The 15,235-nt window shown below is 31.9% G+C and overlaps 2 protein-coding genes across 2 annotated transcripts; both read right to left on the bottom strand.

Moving 5' to 3' along the window:
• Positions 1 to 500: 500 nt before the first annotated feature.
• LOC132933405 (uncharacterized) lies at positions 501 to 8,855 on the bottom strand. The gene is made up of 5 exons (XM_060999697.1): positions 8,806 to 8,855; positions 3,035 to 8,057; positions 1,131 to 1,498; positions 716 to 1,030; positions 501 to 657 (listed from the first exon to the last, which is right to left on the bottom strand). Exons 1-5 carry the CDS (start codon positions 8,853 to 8,855, stop codon positions 501 to 503), a joined length of 5,913 nt encoding a protein of 1,970 aa, XP_060855680.1.
• A 3,440-nt stretch (positions 8,856 to 12,295) lies between these two features.
• On the bottom strand, positions 12,296 to 15,235 carry LOC132933406 (uncharacterized protein K02A2.6-like). Its single transcript, XM_060999698.1, has 3 exons — positions 14,356 to 15,235; positions 12,694 to 14,238; positions 12,296 to 12,462 (listed from the first exon to the last, which is right to left on the bottom strand). Exons 1-3 carry the CDS (start codon positions 15,233 to 15,235, stop codon positions 12,296 to 12,298), a joined length of 2,592 nt encoding a protein of 863 aa, XP_060855681.1.

Consider the following 15,235-nt stretch of genomic DNA (forward strand, 5'->3'; position numbering starts at 1 on the left):
TATATATATAGTTTAGAATTATATATATACTATCTAAAATTTCTATATCTATTAGATACTAAACTTACGAGAATAATTACGTTTTACTATTTATTAAATAATGAAAATAATGTTTTCAAAAATGAATAATCGCATTTATTCGTATATTATTGTTTATTACACAAAATTTTTTTTCAAAATGTTTAGATTAATTCTTAGTTTATACCACGGACCTATTTGAATAACAACCGTCGTAAAACCGTTCTATACTGTGTGTCTGTGTATAGGTAAGTCAGTACCTATACCCAGTGATGTATTGATAAAATAAACAGTGGGCCTTATTCAAGTAGATTTATATAATGGAGGGATCCAGGTAGGATCAAAAAAAAATTTTCTCGCTTCGCTCCAACTATGAGTTTTATTTATCTTTTTACAATATACTAAATTAAAAACAAAAAAATTATTTTAACAATTAATAGTCTAATATGACAAATGTTTTACATTTTTTTTTTTTAATTTGCTTAAAGTATTTTCCAAAGGTTTGATTTGTTTTCACTATTTGCAACGATAGCTGGTCGACATAATTTGGTTCTAGTGTCTTCTGCAGATCTATGACTAACCATCCACGATTTCACATAGTCTTTGGGGTCCCATTTTTCTAATGGAGGACCATTAATACTAATAAACATTAAGTTGGAAATATTCTTCATGGTAAGCCTTGCTCTTAGTTTAGTACCTACATTTGTTGTTCATTAAACTGAACCCTCTTTCACATTCCGCTGTTGAAACAGGAAATGTTTTATAAAAATTATCAAATTCTGGCATAATGTCTTTTGGTAAAACTGTTGGATCATGAATTAGTTGCCTGATTCCATTTATTGCATTTTCATGGTTGAGCATAAAGCGCTTACATAAACGTTTAACCTCGGTTTCTCCAAATCGTATGTCAATATTTTCTGGCCAGTTGGTCATATCCATTATTTGCATATCTTGAATAATCATATCATCTTGTTTATTATCGAGCAATCTAGATTTTAAGTTGTTTATCAGACTAGTAAGAAATTGACTGATTAATTTTAATTAGTTTTGTATTGGTGAAAAGCTGAATATTTTTGAACTTCATAGTATCTTCAATTTTTAAAACTTCAGACATATGTTCCCCCGGTACATTTTTAAAAGAAACTAATACCCTAATTGTTCTATTTATATGTTTTTGACCAATAATGAGTGTTGTGGAACGATCTTGTAGTTGTTTTGACAAAATAGTTAATTCTTGAAGACAGTCACACATCAGGGCTAAGTCGGTCAAAAATTCTGGACTAGCTAATCTTGCTTTTAAACCTTGATACTTTTTTCTTGCTTTAGAGTCTTTATGAGTATCTTCTGATGCCTCAGAAAAATGTTTGCATAAAGCCGGGAACATTCTCCAAACAACATTGACAGCTTTCTTGCTGCTAGCTACCCAACGAACATCTAGAACGCGTCCCACTTTCAAAAATAATACATCTAAATCATGACACTTCCCACACAGCAAAATGTTGACATTAATATTCACTGTATATTTATTTTTTGTACATTTTCATATTATATTGCATTTTATATATCTGTGTAGTATTAAATTAGTAACTTAAATATCTAGTAATTATTTGGATAATAACTGTAAGCCAATATTGAAATCTATACATTTTACGGATAATTGTATAATATCCAAATTTGTATGTTTAAAAAAAAACATAAATGATATATTTATTAAATATACAATTTTTAATATTATAGTCATATCATTTTTATAATATCTTAGTAATATCATATTTAAGATAAATATTTTTGATTATTTATTTGATATTTTAGTAATATCTAAAAGTTCATATTCGATTTGATTCAAACAAATACATCAATAATAAATTTCCACAATATACAATGTTGAATAACATGGTAATATTATTTTAATAACATTTTATTAATATTGCAGTGGTACTGGCGATAACTATATCTAAAGTTCATATCAATAATAAGCTATCTCTAATATATGCAATCTCTTTATTTTCGTTTGATTACAATTTACAAAAGTTACAATTATTTTATGAGTCGTAAGTAATAGCGCATACCTCTCAAAACTACGCAACAAACAACTAAAAATATTATCGTACGACACTATACGGTCTATGACGAACGGCTACGCATTTATTACGATCGGACGGACGGCTAGTATAATATCTTATAATATCGTACGATAAATAATAATAATAAAATAGTTATCGATATTCGATATAGTTTTTAGTTATCAACAGTAACATAAAACATATATATATATGTATATTATATAGTACGATGCGATACGCAACACAACTATTCTGTTTCGGCTCAGTTTCAAATTGAATAAAAAAAACTAATGAAATACTAGTGGACTGTATAATTAATTGATATATTTTATTAATAATACTTGAATAATAATTTTAAATAATAAACACTATTTTAATTGTTATAATAATGTGAATATTACATTACGTCGCGTACATTGACCGGCATTGTCACCGACGCGTCGTTGAGATCGAACTGACGACCCGTGCCTTAATATTAAAGGTGAGGTGTTATTGCCCGATCCATAGCGATATCATAAATGATAATAATGGCTGCTATACATTATCGATAATAATATTGTACATTAAACATAGGGGCCACCTTGAAGGATAGTCTTCAACATGATATAATAAAATAATATTAAGGTCACGGTCTCTGAATGGAACAAAAATAAGTAAAAACATATTAAATTAATAACTAATAAATTTAGCCCACAATCAAAAAGATTATTAAAAATAATATAAAGTTTGCGTTAACTCACCATAATATAAATACAAAATTATAATTATTAGTTAAATAATATACTAAAAATAATATACATAATAAATAATTCGTTAATTCAACATAATATAAACACAAATTACAATAATTAATTGAAAAATACCCTAATAATACATTTTTTTTTTACAACTTTTTATTTTTTTTGACTTGATTCATCGTTATCTTGTATTGGCAATAGGCATAATAGCCTCACCGCTCTCTTCCTCGGCCCACTTGGAGTATTGACCGTTGCGACTCGTACGACGCCGTCACTGCCCGGAAATACTTCGCTCACGCGTCCCAGGTGCCATTGTAACGGGGGCAAATTTTGGTCTTTTATCAAAACCATGGAACCAATTTTTAAAACGGAATTATCTGGCTTATTCCATTTGGAACGTTCCTGGAGTTGACTTAGATACTCTAAGCTCCAACGTCTCCAAATTTGATGCGTAATGTGTTGTACCTTTTGCCACCGTGACAACAAATTATTGGTTAAGTTATTTATTTCTGGTTCCGGCAACGCTGAGAGTGAGTCTCCTATTAAAAAATGGCCAGGAGTAAGGACGGATAAATCAAAAGGATCAGTAGATAACGGGGTAAGTGGTCGTGAATTTAGACACGCTTCAATCTGTACTATTAGCGTATAGAACTCATCGTAGGTCATTTTTACGGATCCTATACTGCGATTTAAATGTTTTTTAATGCTGTGAACCGCCGCCTCCCACAGTCCGCCGAAATGAGGGGCCCGTGGAGGAATGAAATGCCATGTCATTTCATTATTGGTCATAAATTGATTAATCCGTATTTTGTGGTCTTCCACCGACATTAATTGTTTTAATTCGTTAAATTTATTGTTCGCACCTACGAAGCAAGTGGCGTTATCGGAGTATATATTTTTACATAAACCTCGGCGGGATATGAATCTTTTTAAGGCAGCGATAAATGCATCTGTGCTTAAATCACACACTAGTTCTAAATGTACAGCCTTCGTCGCGAAACATACGAACACGCATATATATGCTTTTTGAGCTGCGGCATTTCGTCGATTACTGCATTTCAATAGAAACGGTCCTGCGTAATCTACCCCACAATTCTCGAAACATCTACTTGCCCGATCGACTCGAAATTTGGGTAAATTACCCATTAAAGGTGACACATTTTTCGGTCGTGCTCTAAAACATTTTACGCATTGATGTACGACTTTTCGCGCACATTTCCGCCCGTTGAGTGGCCAATATTTTAATCGCACCGTTGCAAGTGTAGCATGAGGACCAGCGTGCATTAACCTTTCGTGTTCGCGTAACATAATTAATTTCGAAAAGTTTGTCTCCTTAGGTATAATAATTGGAAATCGTTGATCTGTATCAATAAGTGTCGCGTTGGTTAGTCTACCGCCCACGCGCACGATTCCATCATCGTCTATGAACGGGTTTAATTTATATATATTACTACTCAACGACACATAGTGTTTGCTTTTTAAATCTTTAATTTCCGAGGAAAAATATGTGCCCTGTAGTAGTTTAATTATTGATTTTATTGCAGTTAATACCTCGTCTGTATTAAGCGGGCCGGTAATTCGCGGAATATTATTACGTTTTGATAATGAGTTGTTTTTGTATCGTAATAAGTACGCAACGACGTGCGATAATTTGTTCAGCGTCGAGTACTTATCAATGTCAAACGACGCGCCCACATTTGTAGTACACACTATAATAGGCGTAATCTTTTCTTCATTTTTGATATCATTTATATGTGCGGAATCTTCTATATATGCTGTTGAATGTTTAAATTCATTATTTTTTAACCATACCGGACCATGCCACCAAAGCGTCTTGATTTTTAATTCGTTCGGCGTACACCCTCGTGACAATACATCAGCTGGATTGTCGTTCGATTTCACATGTCCCCACTCCAAACTATTAGTTAATGTTTGGATTTCACTGACACGATTCGCAACGAATGTTTTCCACCTGCCTGAATCTGCAGCTAACCAAGCTAAGGTGACAGTGGAATCTGTCCAAAAATATCTTTTTGACACACTTATAATAAGTGCTGGTATAACTGTGGACATTAGACGTGATAAAAGTAGCGCCGCGCATAGCTCTAATCTAGGAATAGAAATTACCTTTATTGGCGTAATACGAGATTTGGCACACACTAATTGACATGTAATATTACCGTCCTTATCTGACGTACGCATGTATATACAGGCGCCATACGCCTTCATGGACGCATCTGCGAACCCGTGTATCTCAATTTGTTTATCATTATTGGATCCAAGCCAACGTGGTATATTAAAAGTATTTAATTCATTTAAACAATCGATATACCCGTTCCACACCGATTGCATGTGTGGTGGAATTTGACTATCCCATTCAATTTTCTTACGCCATAAATCTTGTAGTAATATTTTGCCCACTAATATTACTGGACCTACTAGACCTAATGGGTCGAATAATGTTGCTAGTCCAGCAATAACATCTCTTTTGGTTACCTCAATGTTTATTTTCGGTGGTTGAACAACGTAAGTGTAATGATCACTGTTTGGTTCCCAATACAAACCCAAGGTCTTCACACTTTCCTTATCCATTGATACTGACGATGCTTCGTTTTCATTTGTGTCCGGGATTAGGTTTTTATGATTTGCTGTCCATTTAGATAATTCAAATCCTGCCTTATGCATAATTGAAATCAGTTCATTACGTAATTGTATTGCTTCCGTTAACGTATCGGCTCCGGTAAGACAATCGTCTACACAGAAATCGTTTTTTATAATTTCTTTTAATTTTACGTTGACGGCGTCCTCAGCAACGCGGTTAACACAACTTACTGCCAAAAATCCTGCAGGTGCTAAACCGTATGTTACAGTACACAACTTATAAATTTTTATTTCATCATTTTGATCAGATCTCCACAATATGCGTTGATAATCGCGATCTTCTTTGTGTATTAATACATGTCGATACATTTTTGTTATATCGACCGAGAACGCATATCTATGTGTTCTAAACCGAATGACGATTTCTAACAAATCAGGCTGTATTTTCGGACCATTCATTAATGTATCATTTAATGATATGCCGGTACTTGTTTTTGCTGACCCGTCGAAAACAACACGAAGCTTTGTTGTTCTACTGCGGTCATTTATCACATACGAGTGTGGTAGATAAAAGCAATTATTGTCATCGATTACCTGTTTATCACCGCCTGCGTCGCATACGCACTCCATGTGTTTAAGGTTTTCATATTCTAGCATAAACATTTTATATTTCGTATATAGCTCGGTATTATTGCGTAATCGTTTTTCTAATGATAAGAATCTTCGTAATGCTGATGTATATGAGTTACCTAACTGCCGATAATTGTCCTTGAATGGTAACCTCACCACAAATCTACCGTCTTTATTTCTCGTGACGTTCTCAATAAAATGTTTGGAGCATGTATTTTCTTCGTCAGTGAAATTACGTTTTAACGACACCTCTTCCATTTTCCAGAACGCTTCGATTTTACCTTCTAATATTTTATATTGATTCCGAGTTGCTAACAAGCATGTGTTTGGTCTTGTCATACTTAAATTATTCGTCGTTTTACCTACTGCTACCCATCCGAACAATGTTTTTTGTAAATATGGTCCATCATTGATTTTTATTTTATCAGCGCACATTATGTCCCAATAAGTGTCTCCGCCGATAAGTATATCAATATTACCTGGATAATTAAACGACGGGTCTGCCATATACATATCACTCGGAACATTCACACTGCGTATATACGTTCGTAGTAATGGGCCCGTTATCTTCGATAACACTAATAGGTCAATTATCGTAGAGTACGAGTTATTTAATGAGTTGATTACAGCTGTTACCTTATATTTTATTGTATTATTCGTTTCACTGATACCGCATATTGGAATGTTTACTTTTTCCCGCTGAAGTCCGAGTTTGTTTACCAAATTGTTTGTTATAAAATTGCTCTGTGATCCGCTGTCTAACAACACTCGCCCATGCGAATGCCTGCCAGCGGGACTCGATATTTTAATTATTGCCGTAGCTAACAACACTTCGCTATCAATGTTGACTTTTGCTGTATGCGCAGATACTGATGCATTGTTTGATAATATATTGACATTTTCGTCAACTGAACTTGTTTCCTTATGTAAAAGTAAATTATGCAACTGTTGACATTTTATACATTTTCTCGATGGACATAAATTTACATGATAATCTGTTTTTTTTAAACAATTTTTGCATAATTTTAATTCATCGACCTTCTTTATTCTGGACGCTATGTCAAGTGCCAGAAATATGGTACATTTGTAGATTGGGTGTGGTTGTTGACACATGTAACATTTCATTTTGTATGTAGATAAAAATGTTGACGCACCCTTCTTTGATGTTCCAACTTTTGAGATTTTTGATAGTGAATAATTAGATTCGTTTTGCTTGCCTGTTAGTAATCTAGCATTTTCGACTGACTCTAACATTTGATTCCTTTTACCTAAGAACTCCACTAACATTTCTACACTAGGTAGTTCTTCTCTGGACGTTTCCATTTCCCATTGCTTGATAGTGTTCGTATCAAGTTTCGTGTAAATTACATGTAATAACAACGCACCCCAATTGTATGGGTCATGGTTTAGCGCTTTTAATGCTTGCATATGTCCGTTTATCGAATCAGTTAATTGTTTTAATTTGATTGCCGATTCTTTATTGATTGGCTCTAGATCAAAAATACGTTTTGTATGCGTTTGTATTAACATACGTGTATTATTGTATCTTGTGGTAATTATTTTCCACGCTTTTTCATAGTTCGATGAGGAAGTTTCCAAATTTTTTATTAATGAAGTTGCTTCGCCTTCTAACGCATTTCTTAAATAATAAAATTTTTGGATATCTGATAAACAATTATTTGTATGTATCATTGCACAGTATATGTCATGAAACGTTACCCAATCATCAAATTTTCCCGTGAATGTAGGAATTTCGATCGGCTGAAGTTTTACAAATGAAAATTTGTGACTTGTTTTTTCACTTTGATCAGCCTGTATTAATTGTCGACCTTGCGCGAGTGCGTTATTTCCCTCTAATCTATCGTCGACTTTTGACAATAAATCATAGTATAAGTCTTCGAATGTGGACCTATATTGTACCTGTTCATTACTAACGTCTAATATCTCGATATTATTTTGTATGGCATCAAATTCGCTCCATGCTTCACGTATCTTTTCAGCCCGTAATCTTAATTGCGTTGTAACATTGGACTTTGGGTCATCCAGTAATGTTTGAAATCGTGTAAGCTGCCCTTTGATCTGACCGCGACGTAGAACGAATGCTGCTTATTTATTATTATCGCTAGCCATTGTGATCGACCTCTACCCACTATCTACCGTTTATAATGTTATGATGATATAATATTTTGGATATAGGTTTAAGCACAATTTCCCTAACGGATTTATTTTGAGTCAAGGACGAATTAATAAGACTTATAGGAGGCCACTTTTTATTTAAATACGTGTTAAATTGAGACTCACTCACCTGATGCTGTCTTCTTTCTTGAAGCTTTTTACTGATCTTCTTCCGTGAACTTGTAATTCAAAATACTACAATGCGTGTAATAATATTGACGCGTACGTTACGATCCGGTTCGTTTGGACCAATGTTTCGGCTCAGTTTCAAATTGAATAAAAAAAACTAATGAAATACTAGTGGACTGTATAATTAATTGATATATTTTATTAATAATACTTGAATAATAATTTTAAATAATAAACACTATTTTAATTGTTATAATAATGTGAATATTACATTACGTCGCGTACATTGACCGGCATTGTCACCGACGCGTCGTTGAGATCGAACTGACGACCCGTGCCTTAATATTAAAGGTGAGGTGTTATTGCCCGATCCATAGCGATATCATAAATGATAATAATGGCTGCTATACATTATCGATAATAATATTGTACATTAAACATATTCCATATACCTTTTTAAGACTAACACTGGCTTTGAACAGCGGAAGGAGGAAAACCCCATGTTCCTTATCACTGCGTAGCACGACTGTCTGCCTACCGGTAGGTAGTCAGCAGGCCACAGCAGATACCCGTTCGTTCGCAGTTCAACAATATTATTTTTGCATTTTGCGCGCCTTTCGAGTTTCGACGTCCAGCTATTATATTTCGTCATCGTCATATAAGTATATTATATTTCATTATTTAAAGAGGTTGTGTAATACTGGTGATGGGTATAATATTAAGGTAAATAGTAGAACTCTGTTGGGATAGGTATGTAGATAAATTGACTAGTATTTACAATGTATCAAAGTAAAAATAAGTTTAGTAAGTCTACTAAACGTAGAGGAAAAATTAGAGGAAAAATGTTTACAAGAACATTGATTGAGATAGATAATGTCCCTGCAGTAAGTTAATGAACCATCACAAATTACTCATAATATTACTTCTTCTGAGAGTATTGAGTCTACTTCAGATTTAGTCATTTCTGAGATTAATGAATCTTCTAGTTTAAATATAATAGAACTAAACCCTGTTGAAGATAATACTTATGATTTTTTAGAAGAATCTAATGATTCTTCAGCTGATGATACCGAAAGTAAATCTGATTCTCAACAACAACCATTTACTAGTGACTTGGCCGATTGGGCCGTTAATCACAATGTACAAAATTCAACTTTTTCTAATTTGTTAAAAATTTTAGAAAACCGTAAGTTCTTTAATGATTTTCCCTCTGATGCTCGGACTGTTTATAGTAATTATTCAGGTATTTCTTATAACAAAAAAGTGGATGTTACAACTGCACCACCAGGTATATACTACCATTTTGGTATTTTAAATGGTATTAAAAAACATATAGCTAAAGATTTTTCTTGTGACACAATTAAATTAGTTGTTGGAGTTGATGGTGTACCATTGACTAAAAGCTCGAGTAGCACTTTCTGGCCTATATTAGGATATGTTAGACAAACACATTCAATAGTATTTCCGATTCGAATATATTGGGGTAATGACAGTAATATTTTTATGAAAAACTTTAATGATGAATTAAAAGATCTTATTGTAAATGGTATAAGTATTGAAGTATGTGATCAAAACAATAGATATATTACAAGTAAGAAAAAAGTTACTATCGATGCATTTTGCTGTGATTCACCAGCCAAATCATTTTTATTAAAAACAAAAGGGCATACAGGGTTTTATTCTTGTAGCAGATGCACTGTACAAGGTAAATTCCTACAGAGACGTGTATGCTTTCCGTATTTAAATTGTTTAAAAATAACTCATAGTGATTTTGTTAATACAATTAATGAAGAACATCATATAAGTGTTACTGAATTAATTAATATTCCCGGTATTGATATAATTCAAAATTTCCCCCTTGATTATATGCACTTGGTGTGTTTAGGAGTAGTTCGTAAAATACTTCTATTATGGAAGGGGAGTGGAGATATTGGTAGAGTAAATGTTAATTCACAAAAATTACCAACTAATGTTATTAAAACAATATCATGTAGACTCTTATTAGTAAAAAAAGATATACCTAATGAATTTAGTCGTAAACCTAATAGAATGTTGGATGATCTATCACGTTGGAAGGCAACTGAATTTAGACAGTTTTTATTATACCCCGGAATTATTGTACTTCATTCCGTTATACCTAAAAAGATTTATGATAATTTTTTATATTTACATGTGGCTATGATAATATTTTTGAGCCCTAATTATAATCATTTAGCAACATTTGCAAAATCATAATTAAATGATTTTGTTAGAGAATTTGGATCTTTGTATGGGAATCACTTCATATTCCATAACGTACATGGACTTATACATTTATATGATGATTTTGAAAAGTTTGGCGGTCTCGATAAAGTTAGTTGTTTTATGTTTGAGAACTACATAGGTCAGCTTAAAAAAATGGTTCGCAAGCACGAAAAACCCCTCAAACAGGTTGTAAAGAGGTATCATGAACAAAGCATAAAAGTCTTGGGTCATAATAAAAATACCAACAATTTAAGTTATGAACCACAATTTGAAATGCCACACAAAGAAGGTCCATTAGTTGATGAGACAGAATCATATGCATGGTTTAAAATTTTAGTTTTGGAAAAATTTAAAATAAAAATCCACAATGATGCTGATTCGTATGCTGGTGTAAATATTAATGGAGTATTAAGTATTATTAAAATTATAAATATTTGTTATAGTAAGAATTTAAGAACAGAAATAGTAATGGGAAGAAAATTTGAAACACTTGAAAATTTTTTTGAACACCCAATAAATAGTTCTACATTAGGGATTTACAAAGTCAAAAACTTTTCTAAACAAATTTTATTATATTTAGAATATTTGTAATTTAACTACTAAATATATTGTTTCAACTTCTGATGAAGGGTTTACTGTAGCTTTGCCAATTATACATTTTGATAATTAATATTATAAATCATATTAAATGAACAGAATTAGATAATTATACTGTCTTAAATAAATGTAATAAGTAACATTAGTATTACTATAATAATGTTGTATTTAGTATAAACAATATGTATTTAAACGTCTGTAATTTTAGATTAGCTTTAATATGTGGAGTGTCGTTCATTTCTATGATGACAATAGTGTGGAGGTTGTTCCTACTTATTGGATTGACAAAGAAGTGTGTGCATGGCCAAAAAACAACTATCATGCTGCTAAATTAAGAGATGGCAAAGTAAAGCCAAATAAATTTGAATTTGATTACTATAGAGCAAGAGTTTTATCGTCAAATATTTGTAAGTTTATGTTTTTGCTACCTATGTTAACACATCATGATAATAAGACTAATTGCACACTATTATATTAGATTGTTATTTCATTAAATACCTTTAATTTAATGAACAGGATTAGCTAGTCTTTATTTCTATAGTTGTTACTATACAAAATATATGTCAAAATATTAATTATTGGTTAATGATTATATAGTTGTTACTCAAATCCTATATGTATAGTTACATTTATTAATATCACAAATCATCATAATCAGTAATAAATAGTTATGTACATTAGGAATAATAAGACAGTATTATTTTATAAACACTTTACTTCATTTAACTTTTTATAACATTAGAGTTGAGAGCGCACATGGTTAGTCGCTTGCTCAACACATACAATACACTTACAATATATATTAGGTTAGGTTATGTTATCATATACTTAATCATATCACGTTATCACAATCCTTATCCCTAGTTATAACATAATACATCAATACATAATTAATACATAACAAATTTTTTACATTATACAAAATAATTTAACAAAATTAACAATTAACAAAATCATCTTAACCTAAATAATTATATGTTCAACCTATCTGGTTTTTTCCTTTTACTTTTAGATCTCTTAGGTACAGAGACTTCTACTTCCTCTCCTAAACTTACATTTATATTCTCTTTAACTTTTTCATTTATTTCACTTCCTTCTATTTCAATATTTTTTTTTATCAATAGTTTCTTCTTTTGCTTTAATAATTTCCTTTTCCTTCAATACCGTTTGTTCTTCTCCTTTCTCCTTTTCTACTGTTTCCATGCCATTTTCCTTAACCTTACCCACTTCCATTAGTTGGTCAATGTGCCTTCTCCAAATCACATTTTCTTTTTCCAATCTCACTATATATATTCTCTCACCTAAAACTTCCTCGATTGTTCCTTTCTTCTACTCTTTTTTATTTGGGTTTGAATAATCTCTAGCATAAACTATGTCCCCTTCTTTAAAATATACTTTTCTAAATCTTTTTATGTACTTATTTTTTTCTTTAGGAATGCATAATTTATCTAATCTAGTTTTAATTTTCCTTCAAAACATTCTATAACTTGGTGACTCACCCGTTATCCAGTGTGGTGTATTCCTATATACTAACAGATATCTTTGGATTAGTGTATTTAACGAAACATTTTTATTCTTTTTATCTTTAACCGCCTTTAATATACCATTTTTTAAAGACTTAACAGCATTTTCAGCCGATCCATTCGTAGCTGGATGATAAGGAGGGGACGTCACAAATCTGATCATATTATTTTTACAAAATTGTATAAACTCTTCTGATCTAAATTGCGGTCCATTGTCTGACACAATTTTGTTTGGTAATCCAAACCTGGCAAATATTTCCCTTAATTTTTCAATAACTGAACAACTATTCATTATTTTCATTTCCGCTACTTCTGGCCATTTTGTAAATATATCTGTCATTATTAAATAATTTTTTCCTTGTAAATATAGAAAATCTATGTGTACTCTATCCATTGGACAACTCGCTTCCTCCCACTTTTTTGGTTCAGCTAAAATTGGTTCTGATCTACTTTGTAAACAAGCATCACAACTCTGCACCCAATTTTCTATATCTTTATCTAATCCAGGCCACCACATGTATGATCTACATAATGTCTTCATTTTGGACATACCCATGTGTGTTGAATGTACTTCTTTCAATAAATCCTTCCTCAGACTTTTAGGAATTAAAATTCTGTAACCCCACATTAATATATCTTTATCTACACAAATTTCTTCCTTTCTAATTGCATACGGTTTCAGTTCCTCCCTTACTTTAATCGGCCAACCTTCATTCAAATATTTAACAACTAAACTAAATTCATTATCTTTTTTAGTTTCCACTCTAAGTATCTCATAATCAATAGGCATAGTATTTTCCATAAAATCAACATAGTCAGCTTCATTTATTTGCGTTTGTACCTCCTCTTCATCAGGTAATCTCGAAAGTCCATCTGCCACTTTATTATCATTACCTTTAATATGTAATACTTGATAATCAAACTCAGATAAATATAATGCCCATCTTTGAATTCTCCCAGAGGCCATAACAGGAATACCTTTATTTTCGCCATACAAAGCTAATAGAGGTTTATGGTCAGTCTCTAAGAAAAATTTTCTGCCCAAGAGATATTGAGAAAATTTCTTTACACCCCAGAAAACCGCCAAAGCTTCTTTTTGTATTACTGAGTATTTTTTTTCAGCCACGGTTAGGATTCTTGATGCATACCCCACCGGTCGCTTTTCTCCATTTTCAAACATATGCATTAACACTGCTCCTATACCATACTCCGACGCATCGCAAGACAATACAACACTTAACTCTGGATTGTAATGAACCAATAATGATTCTGATGCCATTGCTTGCTTTGTCTTATTAAATGCCTTTCTACATTCATTTGTCCATATAAATTTCACTTCTTTTTTTAATAAATTGTAAATAGGACCCAATAAAGTTGATAAATTTGGTATACATTTAGCATAGTAGTTTACCATGCCTGTAAATGCTTTTACTTCAGTGACACTCTTAGGTTCTACTGCATTAAGCATTGCTTTAACTTTATTTTTATCCCTTTCAATACCTTCTAATCCAATTATGTGTCCTAGGTAATTTATTTTTGGTTGAAAAAAACTACATTTTTTTTTGTTTAATCTAAACCCAGCATTTTGCAACTTTTTAAACACTTCTCTTAGGTTATCTAAGTGCTCCTTTTCATTACTACCAGTCACAATTATGTCATCTAAAAAGTTTTTAACACCCTTTGTTCTTAACAACACTTTTTCAATAACACTCTGAAATTTTGAACAAGCTGGTTTGGTACCGAAAGGTAATCTTTTAACTATATAAATACCTTTACTTGTACTCCAAGCTAATAGTTTTTGTGTACTTTCACATAATTCTAATTGGTTATAAGCATTCAAAAAATCTAATTTAGAGAATGTTTTACCTCCTTGTAACGCCACAAATACCTCTTCTACTCTTGGTAATGGGTGGTTAATATCTACCAAATATTTATTAACAGTAGTTTTATAATCTGCACATAAACGAATAGATCCATCTGGTTTAATAACCGGTACAAGCGGAGTACCCCATTCACTGGTCTCAACTTTCTGTATTATGTCTTCTCTTTCTAATCTATCCAACTCACCCTCAACTTTTTTCTTAAAAGCAAAAGGTATTGGTCTCGGTTTACAAAATATAGGTGTACATTCCTCTTTAACTTTTAACGTCACTTTTTCATATTTATATTTACCAATTTTTTCCTCAAACAATTCTTCAAATTCATTTATTAACAATTCTAACTTATTATTCTTATTTGTGCTTTCTACTTCAATTTTTGAAACACCTCTAATCGTTATTCCTAATTTGTTCATTCTGCCTACCAGAGCTCTATGTCCTTTTTTAACTACTAATAATTTACAATATAGTTCTCTTTCACCATACATTAGTTTAACTTCAATCTCTCCCGTTGGTTTAATAATTGACCCATCATAAGTTCTTAGCTTTAAAATAGTAGGATGAATGTATATATGAGGTAACTTCTCTTTTACAATTTCTTCAGGTAATATTGAAATTCCTGCACCTGAATCAACTTCCAT

Source organism: Metopolophium dirhodum, chromosome 1 (assembly GCF_019925205.1).
Source record: "Metopolophium dirhodum isolate CAU chromosome 1, ASM1992520v1, whole genome shotgun sequence".
Taxonomy (NCBI): domain Eukaryota; kingdom Metazoa; phylum Arthropoda; class Insecta; order Hemiptera; family Aphididae; genus Metopolophium; species Metopolophium dirhodum.